Below are 21,161 nucleotides of genomic sequence, written 5' to 3' on the forward strand. Positions count from 1 at the left end.
AGTCATGCCATAAAATATTGGAAAGGGGAGATCAATAGCTTCATTTAACCAAAAAAAAATTAAATTCAGGGAAGTTGAAAAAAAGTTACAGCTGTGATTTGTGAAGTTATCGGAGACGATGCTGTATCAGTTTTATTTGCTGAAGCGAAATGACATCGAACCATTTTTGAAGCGAACGATAATAGGAGACGAAAAGTGGATCAAAATGACAATATTGTGCGAAAAAGATCATGGTCTATGCGTGGGGAAGCTTAACAAATGGTGGCAAAACCAGAATTGACGCCTCGAAAAGTTATGCTGAGTGTTTGGTGGGACTGGAAAGTAATCATCCACCATTAGGCGCTCCAGCCTGGTCGAACGATTGATTCTACATATTACTGTTAACAACTGATAACTGATAAAGGCAAGTAATCGAAAATAATGGCCGGAACTGATCAACATTAAGGGTTTCGTCTTCCATCAGGACAACGATAGATCACACACATCTTTGATGACTCGGCAAAAACTAGGAGAGCTTGGCGGGGTGCATCTACCATATATCCCGGGCTTTTCACCATCTGACTACCATTTATTTCGGTCAATGAAGTTGAAGTTTGATTAGAAATACGAAGCGACCTTTTCGACTACCCAACATATACTTTATAGGTTCTCCGACTTTTCTTTTGCGTATTACTTAAACTTAATATATCTTATTCAAGGTATAAAGAGGCCTGATTTTGCTTCACTTACAACGAAAGGAGGCTACAAATGCTAGAATAAATCACTCGAAACCCAACTTACGGTGACAACTAAGACCTATTTGCAACGTAGCTTGCTTAACAGCCAAGCAATTATAGGCCCACCGGTAGGAAGTCGTTTGTTTAGCTAAATATATCTGAGAATATAGTACATCTATATTTACATACATACGTTTACTAGCAGTCAACCAGCTAACTAACTAGCTAACTCATAAGCCTAGCTAACTAACACCGGCAACACAGAACAAAAGCAAAACTGTCAGCAACAGCCTCTTTATCAACATCAATGAAATATAATCATAATCACATGATGCTGATAATGATGAGGATTGTGATGATGATGATGGTGACTGTGAATCATGGGAAATCATGAGAAACGAAACCGGTTGAAAGTATCTAACAAAATGTTTAAAAACAGAAAACAAGAAAAAAGCATTCAAACAAGCTAACAAGCTGACAAGTGAGCGAAATACTGAAATGCGAGTGGACATAAACATACATACATACATATACCGTATATATAGTAAACCTCTATAACAGCTCCTGCGCCGTTCAGAAGCGAGTTCACATCAAATTAATAACAATTAAAAATTTATTATTGAACTCGATTTCAATGCAATGAAGCGCAATAGCACAACTCTCTCGTTTCTTTCGGTTTTTCGTCGTTTTCGGCTTTTTCTCAGCGCGTTTGATAATACTCGCGCACTTGGCGCACGTAATTCGGCTTGGTTGTTGTTGGTGTTGCGTTATGGCGCGGTTCACATTTATCTGTTGCATCAGCGCCAATCGAATTCGACACACAATTCGGCGTTTTTCGATTTCGATACGCTTTATTTGATTATTATCGGTGTATAACGTGCGGTTTAACATTTTGTTTTTGTTTTATAATTTTGAAAATTTTGTTTTTGCTTTTTAAGCCTGCTTTTGATTTCTGCTTTCCAACGAAAACAAATGGAGGAAGTGCCTATCAAAGAGTGATGCATAAATTATGGAAAATTTGAAGATATTAGCAGATAGAACTAATTAAAGATTAATCGTTGTGTATTCTTTGTTGTTGTAATCAATGAGTTAATAAAATCAATGCTGAGATAGAGACGCGCTCTCTTTTTTTAGTTTTTAAAACATTCTAATTATGCTAACGACAGTTTCCTTCCATACTTTCTTCTTTTTTATTGGCGTAGACACAGTAATGGCCAAGAAGCTTCCAAAATTTACTCTATGCTAATAGCCATAAGTATGTAAATATGTATTTTTGGAGTTTAAAATTTAGATGTTTATGTTAATATTTTTGTCTCTTGGTTCCTTGCTTAAGAATCTAGACAGGAAGCTGACTGGAGTTTGAGGAAACGGTTTTACTTCTTTAGTTCACAACTTTCATCAATAGCGATGGAAATTGGAAGTTTGAAAACGATTAATTTGAGATATAACATAAATTATCAGAATTAAATTCATGTGATTTTTAGTTAGCCCTAGCCCTCAAAAGCCTCATGTATAAATTAGACAGCTGTCGTATAATTAGTTTGTGAATTACATATGTATGTATGTATATGATTTTGAGTGAAGCAGCTTTTGTTATTGTGGGAAAAAACTGATTAAAAGGAATTTTATATGTTGATAAAATATTGCTTTTTGAAGAGGAAAAATACTGTTGAAGCCAAGCACACGAAGAACCTGCTTCAAAGCGTGGAAAAACTCAACAATCGGCTGGTAAGGTTATTGCGTTTGTATTTTGGGAAGCGCATGGAATAATTTTTATTGACTTCCTCGAAAAAGGTCCCCGTACACAACGACTATTACATAACGTTATTTAAAGCATGAAATCTCCAAAAATGGCCGCATTTGAAGAAAAATAAAGTGCTGTTTCACCAAGACAATGCACCGGGTCACAAGTCAGTGAAAACATTGGCAATAACTCATGAATCGGGCTACGAATTGCTTTCGCATCCACTGCATTCTGCAAATCTGACCCCCAGTGAATATTTCCTGTTCTCAGATCTCAAAAAAATCAAAAAAAAGCAAGCTGGGAAGAAATTTTCGTCGAATGAAGCGATGATCCTCGAAACTAAGGCTTATTTTGAAGCGAAGGGCAGATCGTACTACAAAAATGGTATCGAAAAGCTGGAGAGTCGCTATAATCACTCTTCAAGGGAACTATGTTTAATAAAAAAAAAATAGTTTTACCATGGTAGGTCGGAGACTTTTCAATTGACCTGTTTTGTATGAATAGCGGATAAATACTCACGGTTAAATATATGTGCACATACAATGGTAGGCCGGGGTTATGATTCAATTGACATGCTATATATGGAAAGTATTTGGGTTGCAAGTTACATATACATATGTATGTACATATACGATCTTAGAACCTCTTGCTTGATAAAATTTGTCACAAAAATTTTCTTTCAATTTAAAAAAGGGAATTTATATCTTTCAAGCTGAGTATTATGTTGAAATCGGTTGCTGACTCAAACCTTTCGATATCGTTAATGAAGCATATCTTCCATATCTGCCCTTAGAAAATCATGTATAGAAAATCATGAACGTGCGAATGTAAGTATATACATATCACTTACTATTCCGCTAATGCAGTTGAAGTCAACACAAAGCTAAGCTTGTTCTATTACAATTCATAATTATAGAACACAAACCTTGTTTTCCATGGAAAAATCAGAGAAGTGACAAATAACCAAAGGTCATAAGGGAAAGGCACATATGTATTATGCAAAAACAACAAGTAACAAAGCATGAAAGGAACAAAAGGGTGTTAAAATATCTATTATGAATGTACACAGATAAAAGTACATGGTGGAAAATGTAAGCGAATAAAGTGAATGTAAATAGAATATATTTTGTACTTATAACAAAAATATATTACAGAATACTTCTAATTTGCTGAAGATAATTCGAGCTCTTGATACGAGGACAATGAAATACGTGAGCAAGTAAATTTCAATTTTTTTCTTAATTATACTCGTATACGTTTATTAATTCGCTGTATTCACCCTAAACATACATACATACATATATACAAAGTGCATTCGAACATGCCACACATGCGAGCTTAGCAGTATTAAGTAATAAAATATCATTAACATATTTATGCATTCCAATATAAAAATTATTTGCATACCAGCTTTGCAACAACAACAATAACAATTGAATATATACACACACATACACAACATTGTTCGAAGATATTTGTATAAATATTTTAATTTATTTCAATTGATAAAAATTCGCAAATTCAGACAGACATGTGCTCAGAACACATCACAGCTGTGCTGCAGAGCATGCATACACTCACATTAATTCACACACGCACACTACCGCACCTTATCGGTGTGCATGTGTGCATGTTTGCTGACTTTGGTTGGCTGGCAGAGATCGTGCACTCAATTGAAGCCGACCACTGGCGTTCTCAAGTGGCCCACAAATCAGCTGCTGGCAGCGTCTATATGAGAGCGCATGTGTGTATGTGTGTTTCAACGCCAACACATGCTTTGTCAGCGCCACATTTTTTAGAAGAACTCTTCGCATTCGTATGCATAACGCTATAAATATATGTATATCTGCGTATGTATGTATATATTAGTTAGATAATATGCATATCTAATGCTAATGATCGTGTTCGCCAATGCTGCAGCGCACTTGCATTGATCTCCATACCGCAGACGATCCGCTGCGATTGGTCAATAGGTTCGTAAGCATATGCGTTCGGCATGAACAATTTATGGCTTCTTGATTTTGTATGTGTACCGGCTGGCGACGGGGACGCAAGACGTTCACACGATCACTCAGCCGCAGAATCGAAAGAAGCATCATATTTGTAGGAGAAGCTTTTGGGAGTGTGCGTGGCTGCGTATTGCCGCCAGTGTTGACTACAGCGCAAGTATGTATTTCAATATACTGCCCAGTAAACCATAAATCGGGTTCTGGAAAATCTGATTTTTGAATAAATGATCATATGGCGATCACTATTGTGCATATTTATAAAAATATATCTATATATTGCGAAGAAGTATTATTATATTTGCGGGGTCTGATATGAAATGAACATTGTTTCAATGACAATGCGGATCTCATTTGTAGCATCTCAGTTCTCATTTATGCAAAAATTTGTCTTTCTCCAAACTCAAAAAATCTCTTTGCTTTGAAAATATATAGAATTCGTTGACGGACTTAAGATTTATATCCATCAATTCGGCGAGAGATAGTTCATGTAGTATTTATTGGGAAAATTCCTTTCATATAGAACATAATGGTTCGAATTACACACTTATACAAACAATTTAAATTTCACTGCGGCTCCAAATGTCCGGAGCGCTAGTTTCTAATGAACAACTGGCTTTTAAGAGGTCTAGTATGGTCCGCGGCTGCTGCAGTATTTTCGACCTTTTCCTTGGATGAAACCGAAGCATGTAAAAAATTCTTTACTGGAAGACCCACGGTAGAAAAAGCAATCAAAAATTTACAAATTAGCAGCGTTTTTGAAAAATGTTGAATTTTAACCAAAATCTTGGTCGGCTTGGCACGACAATTTTTATTTATGTTTTTTTCAAAACACTGGTAGGCATTGTACGAAGAACTAAATACAGAGCTTGTAACAAAAATTTGATAGTGATCAGATTATTTGCGTCCAAGTAATCATCTAACGTTCTCTGTTTATTGCCGTAAATATCCACCTCTAGAATATTGTCCTAAATTTTCAAGTTGATCCAAGTAATCGTTTCGGAGATATAGCCTTGAGATCTTGTCTTTATACGCGTTTCTCTCGAAACTGTGTTTTTGAAGTCGGTTGGCAAGATTTCTCGAGCACTACCCAACCGATCTTTCCGAAATTTTGCACATGTCTCTAAAATACAATTTTTAAAGACTTGAATGTAAGATTTTTTTTTTTCAATTACAACAACTTGAAAATTTGAATCCACTGAAATGTTAATTTTTTTGTAAAAATGTTTGCCAAAAATTTAATTTTCAGTTTTTTTGCTTTCGTTCAAGTTCTAAGTTAAGGTTTTAACTAATACACATATTTTTTGACTTAAGATGATCCTAAGGAGGTATACTGTCAATGCGGGCGCATCTTTTTTCCGAGGGGTCACCGGAAATGGCGTCACAATGGCCGAGTTTAAAATATTTTTTTCCACAAATTTCAAAATTTCTTTTTTAAAAGTGTTTGTTTGTAACAATACAATATTCTAATAAAATATTTTATTTTTATATGACAAACAAATTGTTGAAAAAATACTGTTTTTTACCCGAGGAAACCCATGTAAAGACAATTTGAGATATCGACTTAAAATGTTCAGTTTTTTCAGAAACGTTTTGTTTCAGAAAATTTATAAAAGCAAATTTCCCACCAGGTGTGCCACTTAAAATTTGTCTGCTTCTTTCTACGAATTTTCAAAAGTCATCTATTTCTTAAAGTTCTTCAGAACATTTCACTTCACTGGGCTACTTGTGCTCAATTCGTTCAGCCGCAGCGCCAGCTGCAACCGATCTCCGATTGGCGTTGGTGTGCTCAAAGATGAAGTGCGGTTGATGGTAGCGCTGAAGATGCTACGAAAATAAAAGTCCTCATATATACCATATGTCTCTGTATATGGTATATGTATGCACATGTTTCTCACGTATCTTTCATTTGCCTTATTTGTAGTGCCTTGTCATTGTTGTTGTAGTTTTTTAATTATTATTATTTCTTACTTCTCTCTTTACGCTATTGTTTAATTTGTGCGAATACGATTTCAGTTTCTTTGTTGATCGCCAGCAAATTGTTTGTTTTTGTAAAAGTGCTATTACTGATAGATCAGCATCTGTGTGGACGTTGGGGAGGGTGTTTAGCGTAAAAAACGAAACGTGTTGAAAGCAATTGGGGTAAAATGGGAAGACAAATGGTACCAATCTGCAAATGGAGCGTAAAAATTTTGCTTTTTTGATTTTTCGAGAAAATCTCAACGTTTACATATTTGTTTATATGTGGCGGCAGATTTTTGTTTTGAAATGAGTTTCGCAGATTTCAAGATTTCTGTTGGTGAGCGCTTGCCACAGCGCTATCTACGGATTTTTAATTATTTATCATAATTCGATTGAACGGGGAGACAGCCAAGAAATTCCAGAAACAACAACAAATAAACCGAACATGCGCTGGAGTGCATGCCTGTATGGATATTTTCAATAGAATTGATGCAACATACCCAAGTACTTCGCTTTCCTCCCTCTGTTCCCAAGCATGCGCGTTGTTTTTTCTGTTTCCTCTTGCCACAGACACTTCAGGCGCACTTCAACGCAGGAAACATGATTTTTAAGTGGCGCAAGCATAATTTGAAACGACACGCATTCCGGTATACTAAGTACGACAAGACGCTATTTACCGGTCTGTGCTGCATTCCAGCGCACTGACTAACTGCGCTTATAGCAGACCTAAATGTGGCAGACATATTTTTTAAGGCGAAAGAAAAACAATCGCTCCGATAGGAAGAAAACAGGACGATGTCTCATTGTTGACAAGACATCCGCCTGCAAAAAGGACACAGCGCAGCGCAGCGAAGTGACAAACATACAGCAGTGTGTATGTAAATCACAGACAGGCAGCGTAGCGAAGAAGCATACTTATTTGAGCGCAGGCTTGCTGACCTGGCACTTATTGCTTTGCGCTCCTCACCCGAAAATATGAAATGAAATTGGATATCTTTCATAATTCTCATACACCTTCGCATTGCGTTGCTAAGTGCTACCAGAAATTTTGCCATTTTGCCGGCGACTCTTCACCAAAAGGAGAGCAGCTGGAGTAAAAATCAGAAAAAATCAGAAAAAGGACACCACCGCATGGTTATGAAGTGGAAAAAAGAGCAATCAGGGTACGTGTACCTGCTGGCCAACGAAGTCAGTTTCTTGTAAAAAAAAATTACTTGGAATGGGCACAAGTGCACACCGCAAGTCATTTGAAGTGACCACTTTGCTGAAGCTGTCATCAGCTGCTGACACTTCGAGTGCTTATTACGAAAAGTATTTCAGTTTCTTCACTTCTTCTTCACATTTTACAGTAAATGACTGGCGATCAGATTGCATTAATTGCAAGTAGTCCAAAACGCTAGAGCATAGACAGAGACGGACGTGCCAAAGAAATATATTTATTGCTGTCGCTAAATAACCCAAAACTATCTATGCATTTGTTTTATTGCTAGAAATGCACATTTTGCAACTGATAAATCTTGGTTTACACATTCCTTAGAGTTTCATTGCATTATTGCCATAATATGAAAACTCGACAGTCTTCAGTACATTAGCTTGGGCGCATTAGCCATTGATAGAGTTTAGCAGCGGTTCTTCACACAGTAATTTGATATATTTTAGAAAAGTACTCAAAATTCGATAATATCGAAAAATAACTGTCACTGTTTATTTGTTCTTTTTAGCTCACTCAAATCCAGCTATAGGAATGAGTAGACAGTTTATGCACCTGTCAAGTTTCATTAGAATTTTAAAGATCTTTTAAGAAATGTTTTTTTTTCTGGAAATGAATCTGCAGACATAGTTGTATCCAGTCTGGCTTCTCATAAACCGTTTATAGCTAACTTCGGTTTTGAGAACCTTACTTATTTTTTAGTAAATCCTTAGTTGAAAGGAGTAACTGAATCCTGAATCGAAGAGGGATTGTCTGAATAGACCTTAGACTTTACATATCCCCACTGTTAAAAGTCGAACGGTGTTATATCACATGATCTTGGTGGTCAATATACTGGCTCAAAATGTGAAATTATCTGCTCAACGAAGTGTTCTCTCAATAATTCCATTGTTTGATGCGATACATCGGAAGTGGCGCCGTCTTATTGAAACCAAATGTCGCCGAGATCACGAACTTTAACTCCAGACATCAGATACGCCGGCATCATTGTAGAAGAAATATAGACCGATGATTTCATTGGCCCACAAACCACACTAAACCGTTGTTTTTCCTAGATGAAATGGAAGCTCTTGAATGTCTTTAGGTTGCTCCTCGTCCCAAATGCGGCAATTTTGCTTGTTTACATACATATACTGTGAGCCAGAAATCACTCATTGCTGAACAAAATTGGCTCGAAAACGTCGGATCTTCTTTGATTATTTAGGTACCACTTAAAGAAGATATAAAAACAAATTCGATGAGTGAGTCTCGAGTTAACCCAAAAAACCTCATACAACGAATTTTCATCAAGGAAGCGTTACTGAATCGCAACAAAATCAGTTCTGAAGCGAATGGTTACTGGTGAAAAAAATGGATCACTAATAACAACGACAAGACAAAGCGGTCATCTTCGAATAACGGACATAATCTTAACTCGCATCTGATTACAAAAGATATTCTGTGTTGGATTTCGAGGCTGACATTGTATGTTTCATATACAAAGTCGAATAATTCTAACTATGTTAAATAAAACTTTCGATTTAATGCAAAATTAATGAATTGATTTCTATTTATTTATAACTATGTTCGCGGCTAGATTGCTACGTGAATTTTTCTAACCGACAATTTTTACTACAAATTTTGATAACAGTTGATCAAAGCTTTTGCATAGTATATAAATAAATAACTAATTGTTGGTCACGTCTTATCGTCTATTAAATGTCGCGTGTTGTTATTGTTGCGAAACGCTTTCAGCGATGATTTACGAAAAGCCACAACCAAACATAAAATTTTATACGTTTTTATTTGTAAGAACGGGTTTCGTTGCATGGCTTGTATCAACAACAACCGCTCAATAAGTGGTAACAATGCCTTAACGGATCAAGCTACCAGCAGTGGCGAGGCACTCTCAAGTCAAAAGCCAGCTGAGCGAAGCACTCAAGCGATCGAACAACCGACCGTCCGTCCGTCCGACTATGCAAAGTTCGCCCAAAAAGCGAGAGGCGTCGTGCAAAGACCGTGCTACAGCGAAGGTGGCAGTGCCACGGCTGCGGGGTGGCTACACTGCAACTACTTACATATGACATTACACGAATGTAGCATGCCACAGGTGGCGCAATGCAACTGCAACATGCGGCAGAGTGTAGCCTAAATGCGTTTGCAGCTTGACTAAGTAGTCTTGCAAAAGTATAAATGCACACACACACACACAAAGCTAACAAACGCATACGGGGCAGACGTGTACGTGAGTGTATTGCAAAGCGATCGTGTTGCATGCTGCTACGGCAGCGGCGCGGCAGGTGAACCGTGAGATGCGAACACAGTGACAACAGAATGAAACTTAGCAACAACAACAGCACAGGGCAGGTGCTGTCACTACAGCCGGTTGGTTGTTTTCGTTTTTCCTTTTTGCTTTGCTTTTGCAAAATTTATGAAGAGTGCAAACGATCGGTCGCCCAGCAGCTGAACTGATTCTGCAACCGCCGCGGCGTCACGTTAGCGCTGACGACCCTAATGAGCGCAATAAGTAGCTTACTTTGTACATAAATACGAGCGCGCTGCCGCCACGGCAAGTAGGTGGCTTTCTCCGATGTGTGCTGCTATGTTTTTGACTTCGCCACTCGAATATCGCTCGAGATCATATGGTGGGCCAGCAGAGGTTGCAAGTGAAATCTATGTCGGCAGCACTAAGGCACCTCGCAAATATGTCTACTTTTGTGCTAAAATATATATAGACGAAGCTTTGTTGTCGCTTGGTTTGTTCTCTCCTTTCTTGCTAACTGTTTGCTTACTGCTTTTAGTTTCTTTCTTGCTTGTTGGCGCTGACTCACGGCGCGAACTCTTGACGAGGCCAATAAAACAGTTGAGGGAGCAACAACAAAAGTGTTCACTTAAGTATCATATAAAAAGTAAACAGTGTTATCATGCATTTACTTAATATGTAGACGAATGATAAGCTCGACATGGACATGGCTAAAAACATATAGAAAATGTACCTAAATACTGGACTTTAATATTATTTATTAATATTACTGTCTCCAGGTTGTATTGACTAAAAAGGAGTCATTGCAAGGTGACCTATAAGATTATATATATTTAGTATATATGTGTGTATTTATATGTATATACATATATGCTATTTAAACCAAATCAGTTATACTTCGTAATGTGACTAATTTGATTTATAACCAATAGTTGTCGGTAGTAATTTCTTTCATATCAGCCAACGAACTACGACCAAGAGTGTCATGTTTAATCTTAACGGACTTGATTTTTTTCGAAAAAAATTTATTAATTAGAAAAATTTATTCAATATATTAAAAAACAAGAAAAAACAGTAGTTAACCCTTCACAGCAGCATTTCATATATCAAAAAAGTGCAAAAAAATGTTTGTCTTCATTTTGATCAATCAGTTTGTATGGTAGCTATATGCTATATTAGTTTGGTCAGATCAATTTGTTTGGAGATTATATTGTTCTCTCAGGCCGTAATTTATGCCAAATTTCCTGGAGATATCTCGTCAAATAAGTAAGTTTGTCCTACAAGAACTTAATTTTGATCGGTCAGTTTGTACTGCAGCTATATATTATAGCAATCCGATCTAGATGATTTGTTCAAATATTATAGAGTTGTATCAGTCAACAACTCATGCCAAATTTCGTGGAGATATCTCGTAAAATAAGCAAGTTTGTCCTACAAGAACATAATTTTGATCGGTCAGTTTGTACTGCAGCTATATGCTATAGTAATCCGATTGGAACAATTTATTTGGAGATTATAGCGCAGCTTTATACAATAACTTGTGCCAAAGCATGGACAGATATCTTACTAACTAAACAAGTTTTTCATACAAGAACTTAATTTTTAAGGGTCGGTTTGTATGACAGCTATATGCTATAGTGAGCCGATCTGGAAAATTTCTTCACATATTATAGCACTGTATTAGGTAATAATTTGTTCCAAATTGCGTGAAGATATCTTAGCAAATAAAAAAGTTATCCATATAAATACTTGATTTTGAACAATCAATTTGTATGGCAACTACGTCACATAGTGGTCCGATATCGATGGTTCCAACAAGAAAGCAGCTTATTGAGGAGAAAAGAACGTGTGCAAATTTTCAGATCGATATCTCAAAAACCGAGTAGGTAGTTTCTTCGGCTATATATGTACATATCAAAGGCAATTTTGGTTTTCATTATTTTTGGATCATAATTATTTATTAGAGAAATATAAATTTGTTATAATACTGATTTTCCCACTACCAAGTGTACCTAAATTTTTTTATGTTTTTGAAAATCAATATTTTTCCCATTTCTACTCCTTATTTTTATTTCCCTGAAACTAAAATTCGCTAAAACCCAAACCGAGGCTCCACAGTACAACACGAAGAGCGTCCGAAATAGAGAGCGGAATACTAAATAAACAAGTTGACTACAAGTGGCGATCTATGAATGAATAAATATCCAGTTGGCAGCGGACTTCAAGCGACATAATGAATTACCTTGCACTTTCCTTTCAAGCCATGCGCGTGTGTATGTGTGTGCAAACACATTCAAAGAAATGCCCATAGTAAATAACTAGTATATATACAAATGCCCATAGAGCTCAAAACCCAAGTCAAGGCAGTCATGAATGAGCCCACACATTTACAAAGCCAACAAAAAAAAATAGAAAATCAACGAGCCGGCGAATGACCACAAAGTAAAATGCAAATACACATAAATGAGTCGGAAAAAAGATTGAAGAAGTAAAAAGCAAATGTGAAAATGCCGATTATCCTGTACGCTGTGAGTAAAGAAATACAACAACAACGCTGTCAATAACTACCTGTATGTGGCAATGTGCACAGAAAATCCAGAATTTGTACACCGAACAGGTAAATCATACCTGCGCACGAAGGGGGAATCAGCGGACCCTTGCGCACATACAAACAAACACACATACGTTGAAACAAATGTACGGACATTGAAGGTGGTTGCTATTTACATTGTTATTGGTTTTTGAAAGCAGTTGCGATCGTCCTCCCTCTATTCCTTTCGTGTGTATTTTGCTGCTGCTGCCACAGGTGAGCCATAACATGGCAATAAAAGGAGCGTAACAAAGCAAAGGTAAACGCAGCAGATTGTTGGTGGAACAGATGCCTTACCCTTGCCATTATGATATTTCGTATTTTTCGAGATCGATATTTTTCTTAAAATTCATTTTTTTACCCAAAGGAGATTGCTCACATCGTGATTTTGTTTCTATTGTGAGATTTTCCTTTCACAGCTTGAGTTTTTATCCGATGATCTGCTGATCTGTTGATCTTAATGATGAATTTTCGTAACTAGAAGAAAGCCTGCATGCATGTCTGCAACCGCCTGTCGCTCATCTGCATCGACTGTCGGGCGAAACGCTCAATCAGTTGCGTATGTATGCACCATATGTAGGTGCATGGTTCTCCAATAAAAACGGTGATTTAGTTGAAGATACACAAATCCATAAATTGGGTTGTTCGGGTTTCCTCCAATTTGTCCAAACGCCGTTGATGATGCTCAGAGATACGGAAGTGTTTAGAGAAATCACGCAATCGCAAGGCATGTGAGGCATGCAACAATTTAGGTATAGTAATATTACAGTGGAATGATCAGAAATATTACATTTTTGCTGCATGCATGCTGCAGCAGATTTGGGTGTGTTGCAAGGATCTCACACCGTGCACTCACGTATAGTTAATGAGTTTTACAATTAGTAAGAAATTTGATTTGAACGGAAACAATTTGGATTGAAATACTTAAGTATGTTCACTAGAGATTTGTAATAACTGGGCTTGTAATAAAGTGTGTACTGTGTAATGATAAATTGAGCTATGTATTATAATTTGGCTGTTTCTTCGGTTGTAAAACATTATCGAAACTTATCACTAAGAAGCTTAGGAGAAGTAAATATCGAATAAAAGTTCAAAGGGAGCCCGCAAGATCGGCAATATTTTTATTAAAACTAGTTTTTCTTAAAAAAAAAATATACTTGTAGTTCACGCTTTTCAGACTTTACATTACAACAATAAAAACTTTGCCTGCGCTTTTAGCTATATATGTATAATACACTTCACAGATGTATTTCTTACCCCATAAAAGGGCATAAAAAGACATTTGCCTTAAGTTTGATCTTTCAGTTTGTATGGCAGCTATATGCTATAGAAGTTCGATATTCCCTGTTCGAAGATTGTAGCGTTTCGTTAGACAATATTTCATGACTTACCGATCCAAACGGGGTTAGATCTCCGAAATAACAGCACTTGGTCGGATAAAATAAAGGACATTGCGTAGAACCGGCTGTTGTGGAAATTGCCAAGATGCAGTGAAAGGCAGACGAGTAAGCTCCAGACTTGTCAAAACATTGCACTCCGAACTACGATGGGATGCCTCTTTCGAACACCTGCGATGTGAGGCCCGTATGCTCCCAGTTAAGGACTATAATGAACACCTCACCAAGCAGTTCCCGCTGGGGTGGTTTTGAAGAAATCATTTCTGTAGTCACCTGCTTGGAGCGGAACCGCCTCTTAGGATCATCAATCAACGACGTCGATGACTTCAAACAATACGTCGACCAGACTTCAGATGCAACTAGCTTCCGACAAGCACTAACAGTCATTCACAGTGGAGCCATTAACACCTTCACCGACTCCCTGACAGTGAGTGGCGTATTTGGAGTCTTACCACCACCCATTGTAGACGAAGAGCTCGAGTTGCCGCGAGAAACAGGAGTGATCCTTACGCAGCTTCATTCTGGATAAGTAGGAGTTTAACCTCCTACAGTACAGGTGGCTTGTGTCAGTGGAGTTTAAACTCTTACTTATCCAGAATGGACTCCGACATATCTGATATATGCGCGCAATGAGCATCCGCATGACACTGGCCACCTCTTTGCATGCCCCACTAACCTCACTCATCTCACATCCCTCTCCCTTTGGTCCGACCCCGTCGAATAGCATTCTTGGGCCTATCGTTGGATGACGTCGACGACAATTTATCTAATTCTTACCATCCTAACAGGATCGGATACTTGTTACAACAATAATATTTCATGATGACATTTTGTCAAATAAAAAAGTCTTTCATACAAGAACTTGATCTTGATCACCAGTTTGTATCACAGCTATATGCAATAGTGATCCAATTTGACCAATATATTCGACGTGGTGTTACTTCTGACGATAATATATGTCAAATTTCGTGAAGATATCTTGTCAAATAAAAAGTGTTTCATACAAGGACTTGGGTTTAATCGATCAGTTTAAAGGGCCGCCATATCCTATAGTGGTCCGATATCGTCAATTCCAAGAACCGAGCAGTTTGTTGGGAAGAACAGGAAATGTACAAGATTTCAAATCAATACCTCAAGAAGTGAGTGACTAATTCGCGTATATACAATTGGAAAGACGAACGGACCGAAGAACATGACAAAATCAACTCTGCTCATTATGCTGATCATTTATGTTTTTTTAAAGGTTTGATATTCGTGTCAAACATAACATATACCCTGCTTGGGATATAAAACGCATCTGTAGGCCAAGAAAAGGATCATAAAACTAAAATTTAACTACAAAGCTCATTGCTTCTTAAGGTTTACTTATTCTTGTTCCTAAGCTCCACATGATTTTTAGATTCTCTATGAGTACGCTCCCACAGTTGAGGTTTCTTTATCAGATACACATACATTTCCTTTTATAACGTTTATAAATATTTATCCAAATCGTCTCTTTGATAGACAATATGCCAAGTTTCATATTTTGCTTATTTTGTTCTAACTGATATGTATGTATCTATTCAACCACACCCGCACTCACCTTTCATATCGCCATGATCGACATAACCAGCAGTGATGGATCCCTCGCTGGCTGGAACAGCAATCAAAAGGAATAATCCCAGTGTCAGCCACATGATCACGTGGCTGTGAGAGTGTTGCGCTGCGTTTATCTGCATTTCGTACGGAGAGGATGGAATTGCGCGACTTTTATTTTATCTAAGGAAAATATTTTTTTTATTCAAAGCTTTGCACTGTATGCTTTACACAAACACACACAATTTTTAAACCCCAAAGGCTTTTATTAATATTTTTTCGCTTGATCAAATATTTTATAGACACAATTTCATATAAACTTCGCGAAATATTTCTTATTCGTTGCACTCAGTGCGTTCAAATTCACTGCATTTTATTATTATTATATTTATATTTATGTTGTATTTTTATTTACGTTTTGCTGCCAACAAAGAACTGGGCTCAATTTCTTGCCTTGCGTGGCTCGATCAAGCGTAGCGCCGCGACCAGACGACAACGATAACGGCGCAGCTCTCTATGTACGACTAATTGCAGTGTTTGTTGTTAATTTACGTTGCTTTTGTTGTAGTTGTTGCTAAATTTTGCTAGCGCTGATCGATCCAGCGGAACGTCTGATTCGCAAGCACAAACTAGGCGCGGAGGACCGGGACGCATACGCGACTCTTGTCATTTGACGACTCGAAGGAAAACAAAACCGACGCGCACGGCGACCAAGACGACGACGGGGAGGGAAACGAGCGCGATGCTAGAATGACGGCGATAAAGCCAAGATCAGCATATTGCCACATGTTGCATTACTATAAGCGCGTACATTGGCCGATTTGTTATTCGAAGTTATTTAAATATTTATTTTTAGTTTTCTTTACACTTTATTTTGTTGTTGCTGATTTATACGTCGTATTTATTTTAACTGGCAATGTATTGGCATTGCAGCGAACCATTTATTTTGGCAGCTACTGTACATACAGACATCAAGGGCTCTACCCAACAAAAGCCAAGGTGTGACAGCTTACCAATTAGCATTTATCGGCGTGTTGATCACACAGTCTTGTTGTTGTTTTAGTTTTGTTGTGATTTGCAGGTTTTCTGTGAATGAAACTGTTTGAGGGCAGTTCTCTGCGTAGTTTAATGGAGTAAACCAGTTCGGCGCCTGCCAAAACAAGTCGGTGGTGAGTAACAGCGATCGCAGAAACGTAAAATGCAGCAAAATATTTTACAATATAAAATTCGTCCATAAATGCGCGTAGTGTTCGTGAAATCACTCGTCTTTGTTTATTTTCAGGAATCGTTCGAAAATTCCCTTACACACCAGCAGCACTTTGGAAGGAACTCAAATTTCCGTTTCCGTTCTATTGCGCGATCGCTTCGAGTTTGTATATACTACGCACACATAAACATATATATATACACATATGTATGTGTATGAGAATGCACGTATGTATATGATCATATGCGCAAACAATGTAAAGTCGTTTATTTAGCCGCTTTTAGGCCAAGTGTGTTGAGGGTGCGCATTGACTCGTTTGTTACACTTGTTGAGCACACTTAATTTCTTTACTGTTTTCAACTATTTACTTTTTTTTATTTATAATAAAGAAGTGTTATTGTTTTTTGTTGCCATTGGCGACAGCAATCAGGCCGTCGAGCGTTTGGTTTCGCACTGCCAACAGTCGGCTGCAAAAGCTGCCTCAACTCTTCACACTGTACCTAATACCGTTCACTTTTTTATCTGTATATCAGCGCGTATGTTTTGCAGCAGTTGATAATTAATTTTTATAACACCGCGTATGACTGCGAAATTATTAATAAACACTGAGTATTACTTTTCAATTTGTTTTGTAACTTGCTTTGCACTCGTTCTGCATTTCTCACCTTCTTATTTAGTTAAGCCAAACAATGCAGTTCGTCTGTTTTCTTGCTTGCAAATATTCAATTATTCCCAAAAACAAAATAATTATTCCCAACAACGAAAAAACAATACCTCAAACAACAAAGTATTTATGTACAAAAACACACAAATCTTCGTAAATGACAGGATTGCGCCGAAAGACGGCGAAAGCAGCTAATGAGCGATAGCTTCTGCTGGCGCAGGTGAACGCGATCGGTTACCGCTATAAATTACTATGATTTTCGTGTTTATTTTCACCACTTTCTTCAACTTCTATCGCACTAGTTTGTTTTTGTATATCAAAATTAAAATATGTATTTATATTTTATTCTTGTTTTACAATTTATTTTGTGCTATTTCGCTTTGCACGTTGCAATTAGTGTAGCACTAACGGCATTTGGCTAAAAGGAGTCGCTGAAAGCAAATTATTGAAAACGCGTAGCGACAACAAACGGCGGCGCAATCAACACAAACTACCAACTGCGATGAGAGACAAACAACAAATGAGAAGCGGCCGCGCACGATGACCAAAGAGCGGCTCTGCTGCGCGAGCAGAAAATGAAACACAAACATGTGAGAACAGTGTTGCTGCCTTTTGTTGTGGAACGTTTTGGTAGTGGAATTTTGAATAAGGGGGAAGAAATTGTACTTACTCAGTGTGAAATGAACGTGGATGGCGAAGGCTATGCTTGTGTTTTGCACTCATTTTCTTTTAAGTGTTTTTCTGGTTGATTTTATTTTTTTATTTATGTACTGAGACAAAAAGCTGCCCGGAAATTATAAATAAGACGAAAAATATTTAATTATTCATCAATATTTATTTTTTCGCCTTCAAAGTAATACCCACCAACAATTTTTTGAGTCCTCCACTTTTCACTTTTTGGGAAGGACTTCAGTTTTGTTTTATCTCTTCGATCGACTGAAAACGGGTTCCACGGAGCTGCAATTTCAGTTTGTGGAACAAGAAAACTTCACTTGGAGCCAAATCTGGTGAGTACGGTAGTTGATCGATGGTATTCATTGCGTTTTTGACTTTAAAGTCGGTCACAATCGTAGCTCGATGCGATGGTGTATTATTATGGTGTAGAATCCATGAGTTGTTCACCCACAAATCCGGCATTTTCGACGGATGTTCCAACGCAAACTCCTCACTACGGTCAAATAGAACTCCTCATTGGTTTTTGGTTTCGACTCATTTTTTCCCTCCATTACGATGATTGTTGACTTGTTTACATGTCAAACACATAAACCCATGTCTCATCGGCAGTTATAATGCTCTCCATGAACGTGCGTTCGGAATTCGTACAAACAAGCATGTCCAAAGAAACCTGTTTACGGTACTCCTTTAAAAAAAAATCAGCTTTATCCGGCGAATCAAGCAAAAACGCATTTCTTAACCAAAATATCCAAATATTTCCATCTTTTTGGCCTGTGCCTGACCGAGCACCATATCCTTCACCTTATTAATATTTTCATCTGTTGAAGAGGTGGATAGTCGTCCAGAACGATTTCTCGGCCGTCTTTGAAGGATTTTTATCACTCGTAGGCTTGTAGCTTTGAATCACCTTAAGCCTTTTTCAACATTCCGCATAGGAAATTTGGTTAGAAATACAAAATTGAAGACAATTCAGTTGTGAATTATTTAAACTATTTATTTATCTCTTTACTTATGAGAATAGTCTGAGTTAAAGGAATTTTTATATGTACTATTTTCTAGCTAGCTCAACAAGGCATAAAAGGTGATTTGTTGAGTTTGTTTCGTTATATCCTACAGGCTATTTTAAAACAAGAAAATATCAAAAGAAAACTATTATTAATAAAATTATCAATTTGTGGAATTGTATATATAAAGATTGACTATCCGAGTCAAACAAAACTTATTGGAACTATCGGTCATATATGAATAATTGCAATATTGTGCTGAACTTTGCAAAAATATTACGACTCGGTACACCATCCGTTCTAAAATAAAAGCTAGTTTTATTCTATGTCATAGAATGTTATGTCAAAGTCAGAAATGTTGATACACAAAAGAACATGTACGCTGTGTCAATGTATTTCCCATGTTTCTCTTCTCAATAATCTCTTATACATATGTATATATAAAATAATTAAATATATATGTATTTAATTGAAATATGCGTGCGCGCTTTCAAAACTGACACACTGTATACACATGGTTTTTGACTCGGTTAATTCTTTGCGGGGCGCCCTCTACAGTAAAGTTTTTGAAGCACAAAGAAAGAAATATGTATATGGTACATGCGGATAATATATCGTCGTGTTTCTGTCCGGCTAAAGGAGCTGCCCATATATAGGGGCGTGCTAAAAACGAGTGTATAAGATGTATTAACCGAGTCAAAAGCTGCAACTCAGAACTATGTTTCTATTTAACTAATAAATGCAAGCCATCTCTTATGGATCGACTCAACATATTTTCGATAAGGTTTTGGGTATGAAGCGAAATACTTGAATGAAACCGACATAGCGCAGAGGTCGCAAAAGAGGTACTTGGTCACTCAGATGAAGATCCTATAAAACTGGTGGCAAGACGAGGGCTTATGAATATGACGTCAAAAAATCTAGCTAATGTTTTATGTTATATCATAAGGCGAAGGGTGCTCGAAAAACCTGAAACTATGTTGACAGCCTTTAGTAAGGCTATGTACTAAAATACGTGAAAATATATTTTTTTGTTGGTTATACATATTTATATATTAGCATATGTAATTCGGCAATTTATACCAGGATATTTTCCTAAAAATTTAAATCGTATTTAAGACTGGATTAATGAACGAATCGGCTTTTTCGGTGCCTCTGTTGTAGGTCCAATGAAATGTGCCAATGTGCAAATGGCTATGTTAACCAGCATGTGTAGAGATGTGGATATCCGTCCAGCCAGCTACTGCGCTATCGAAAAACTTTTCTCCAGAAACTCAACTTCGCTTGCAATTCATTATATCGGGTGCTTCAAGTAGTAGTAGTGATCGTGTCAAACTGTCATGTTATATTTGCTCAGTCTTGTATGACATTTCATCATGGAAAGGTTTACGCCTGAACCACGTTAACAAATCGTTCAACTTTATTACAAAAATCATGTCCTGCAAAGAATATGTTTCGCGCGCTTCGCTCAAGTTATGGTTAACATAATCGGCCTACTCAGAGCACTATTCGTATCAACAACATCCGTCTTGAGACCCAGCATTCATTACTGGATAATATTAGACCAAATAGATCATGTCTCGCACGCAGGGAAGATATCGATATTGTGATATCGTGTGAATATGTTAAGTTTAAAATCTATGCGTACAATCCCTACTCGATTCAAATCTTGGAGCAAAACATCACTCATGTCATTGGCCAGTTACCAGTCGAAATGCTCGAACGAGTCCTCGAAAATTGGATTCAATGGATAGAGCACTTGGTATGTAGCCCCGTCTAATATATGAAAGAGATTATCTTCAAAAAATAAAGGCTAAATAATGTCCCATTGAATGATAATAAACATTCCCCATTACATTTGAAGTTTCTATGTTTTATCTTTAAAAAAGTAGGAAGCATTGAAATAACTCACCGTTTCTATAACTCACACATTGAATGACATGTGGACCGCAATTCTTATCGGGAATTTTTTACCAAAAATTTGGGTCAACCTATCAGATATAATATTGGAGTATAAAGATAATTTTTCAGGCTTTGATATTTGCAAGTTGAAAGAGTATAAAATGTTCGGTTACACCCGAACTTAGCCCCACCTTACTTGCTTGATTTATGGAATAACGATCCCGTACTTTAGATGGAATATTAACTTTATTTTCAATTGATAATAAC

The 21,161-nt window shown here is 37.2% G+C and overlaps 1 protein-coding gene across 1 annotated transcript in view; it reads right to left on the minus strand.

Annotated features, from left to right (window-relative positions):
- Nucleotides 1-17,799, minus strand: part of LOC120770417 (epidermal growth factor receptor) — a 137,724-nt gene extending 119,925 nt beyond the window's left edge. The window contains exon 1 of the mRNA XM_040097861.1: nucleotides 15,450-17,799. Within this exon, the coding sequence (XP_039953795.1) occupies nucleotides 15,450-15,585 (136 nt within the window). The 5' untranslated portion in view covers nucleotides 15,586-17,799. The remainder of the gene's footprint in view (nucleotides 1-15,449) is intronic.
- Nucleotides 17,800-21,161: the final 3,362 nt, after the last annotated feature.

Source organism: Bactrocera tryoni, chromosome 3 (assembly GCF_016617805.1).
Source record: "Bactrocera tryoni isolate S06 chromosome 3, CSIRO_BtryS06_freeze2, whole genome shotgun sequence".
Classification (NCBI taxonomy): domain Eukaryota; kingdom Metazoa; phylum Arthropoda; class Insecta; order Diptera; family Tephritidae; genus Bactrocera; species Bactrocera tryoni.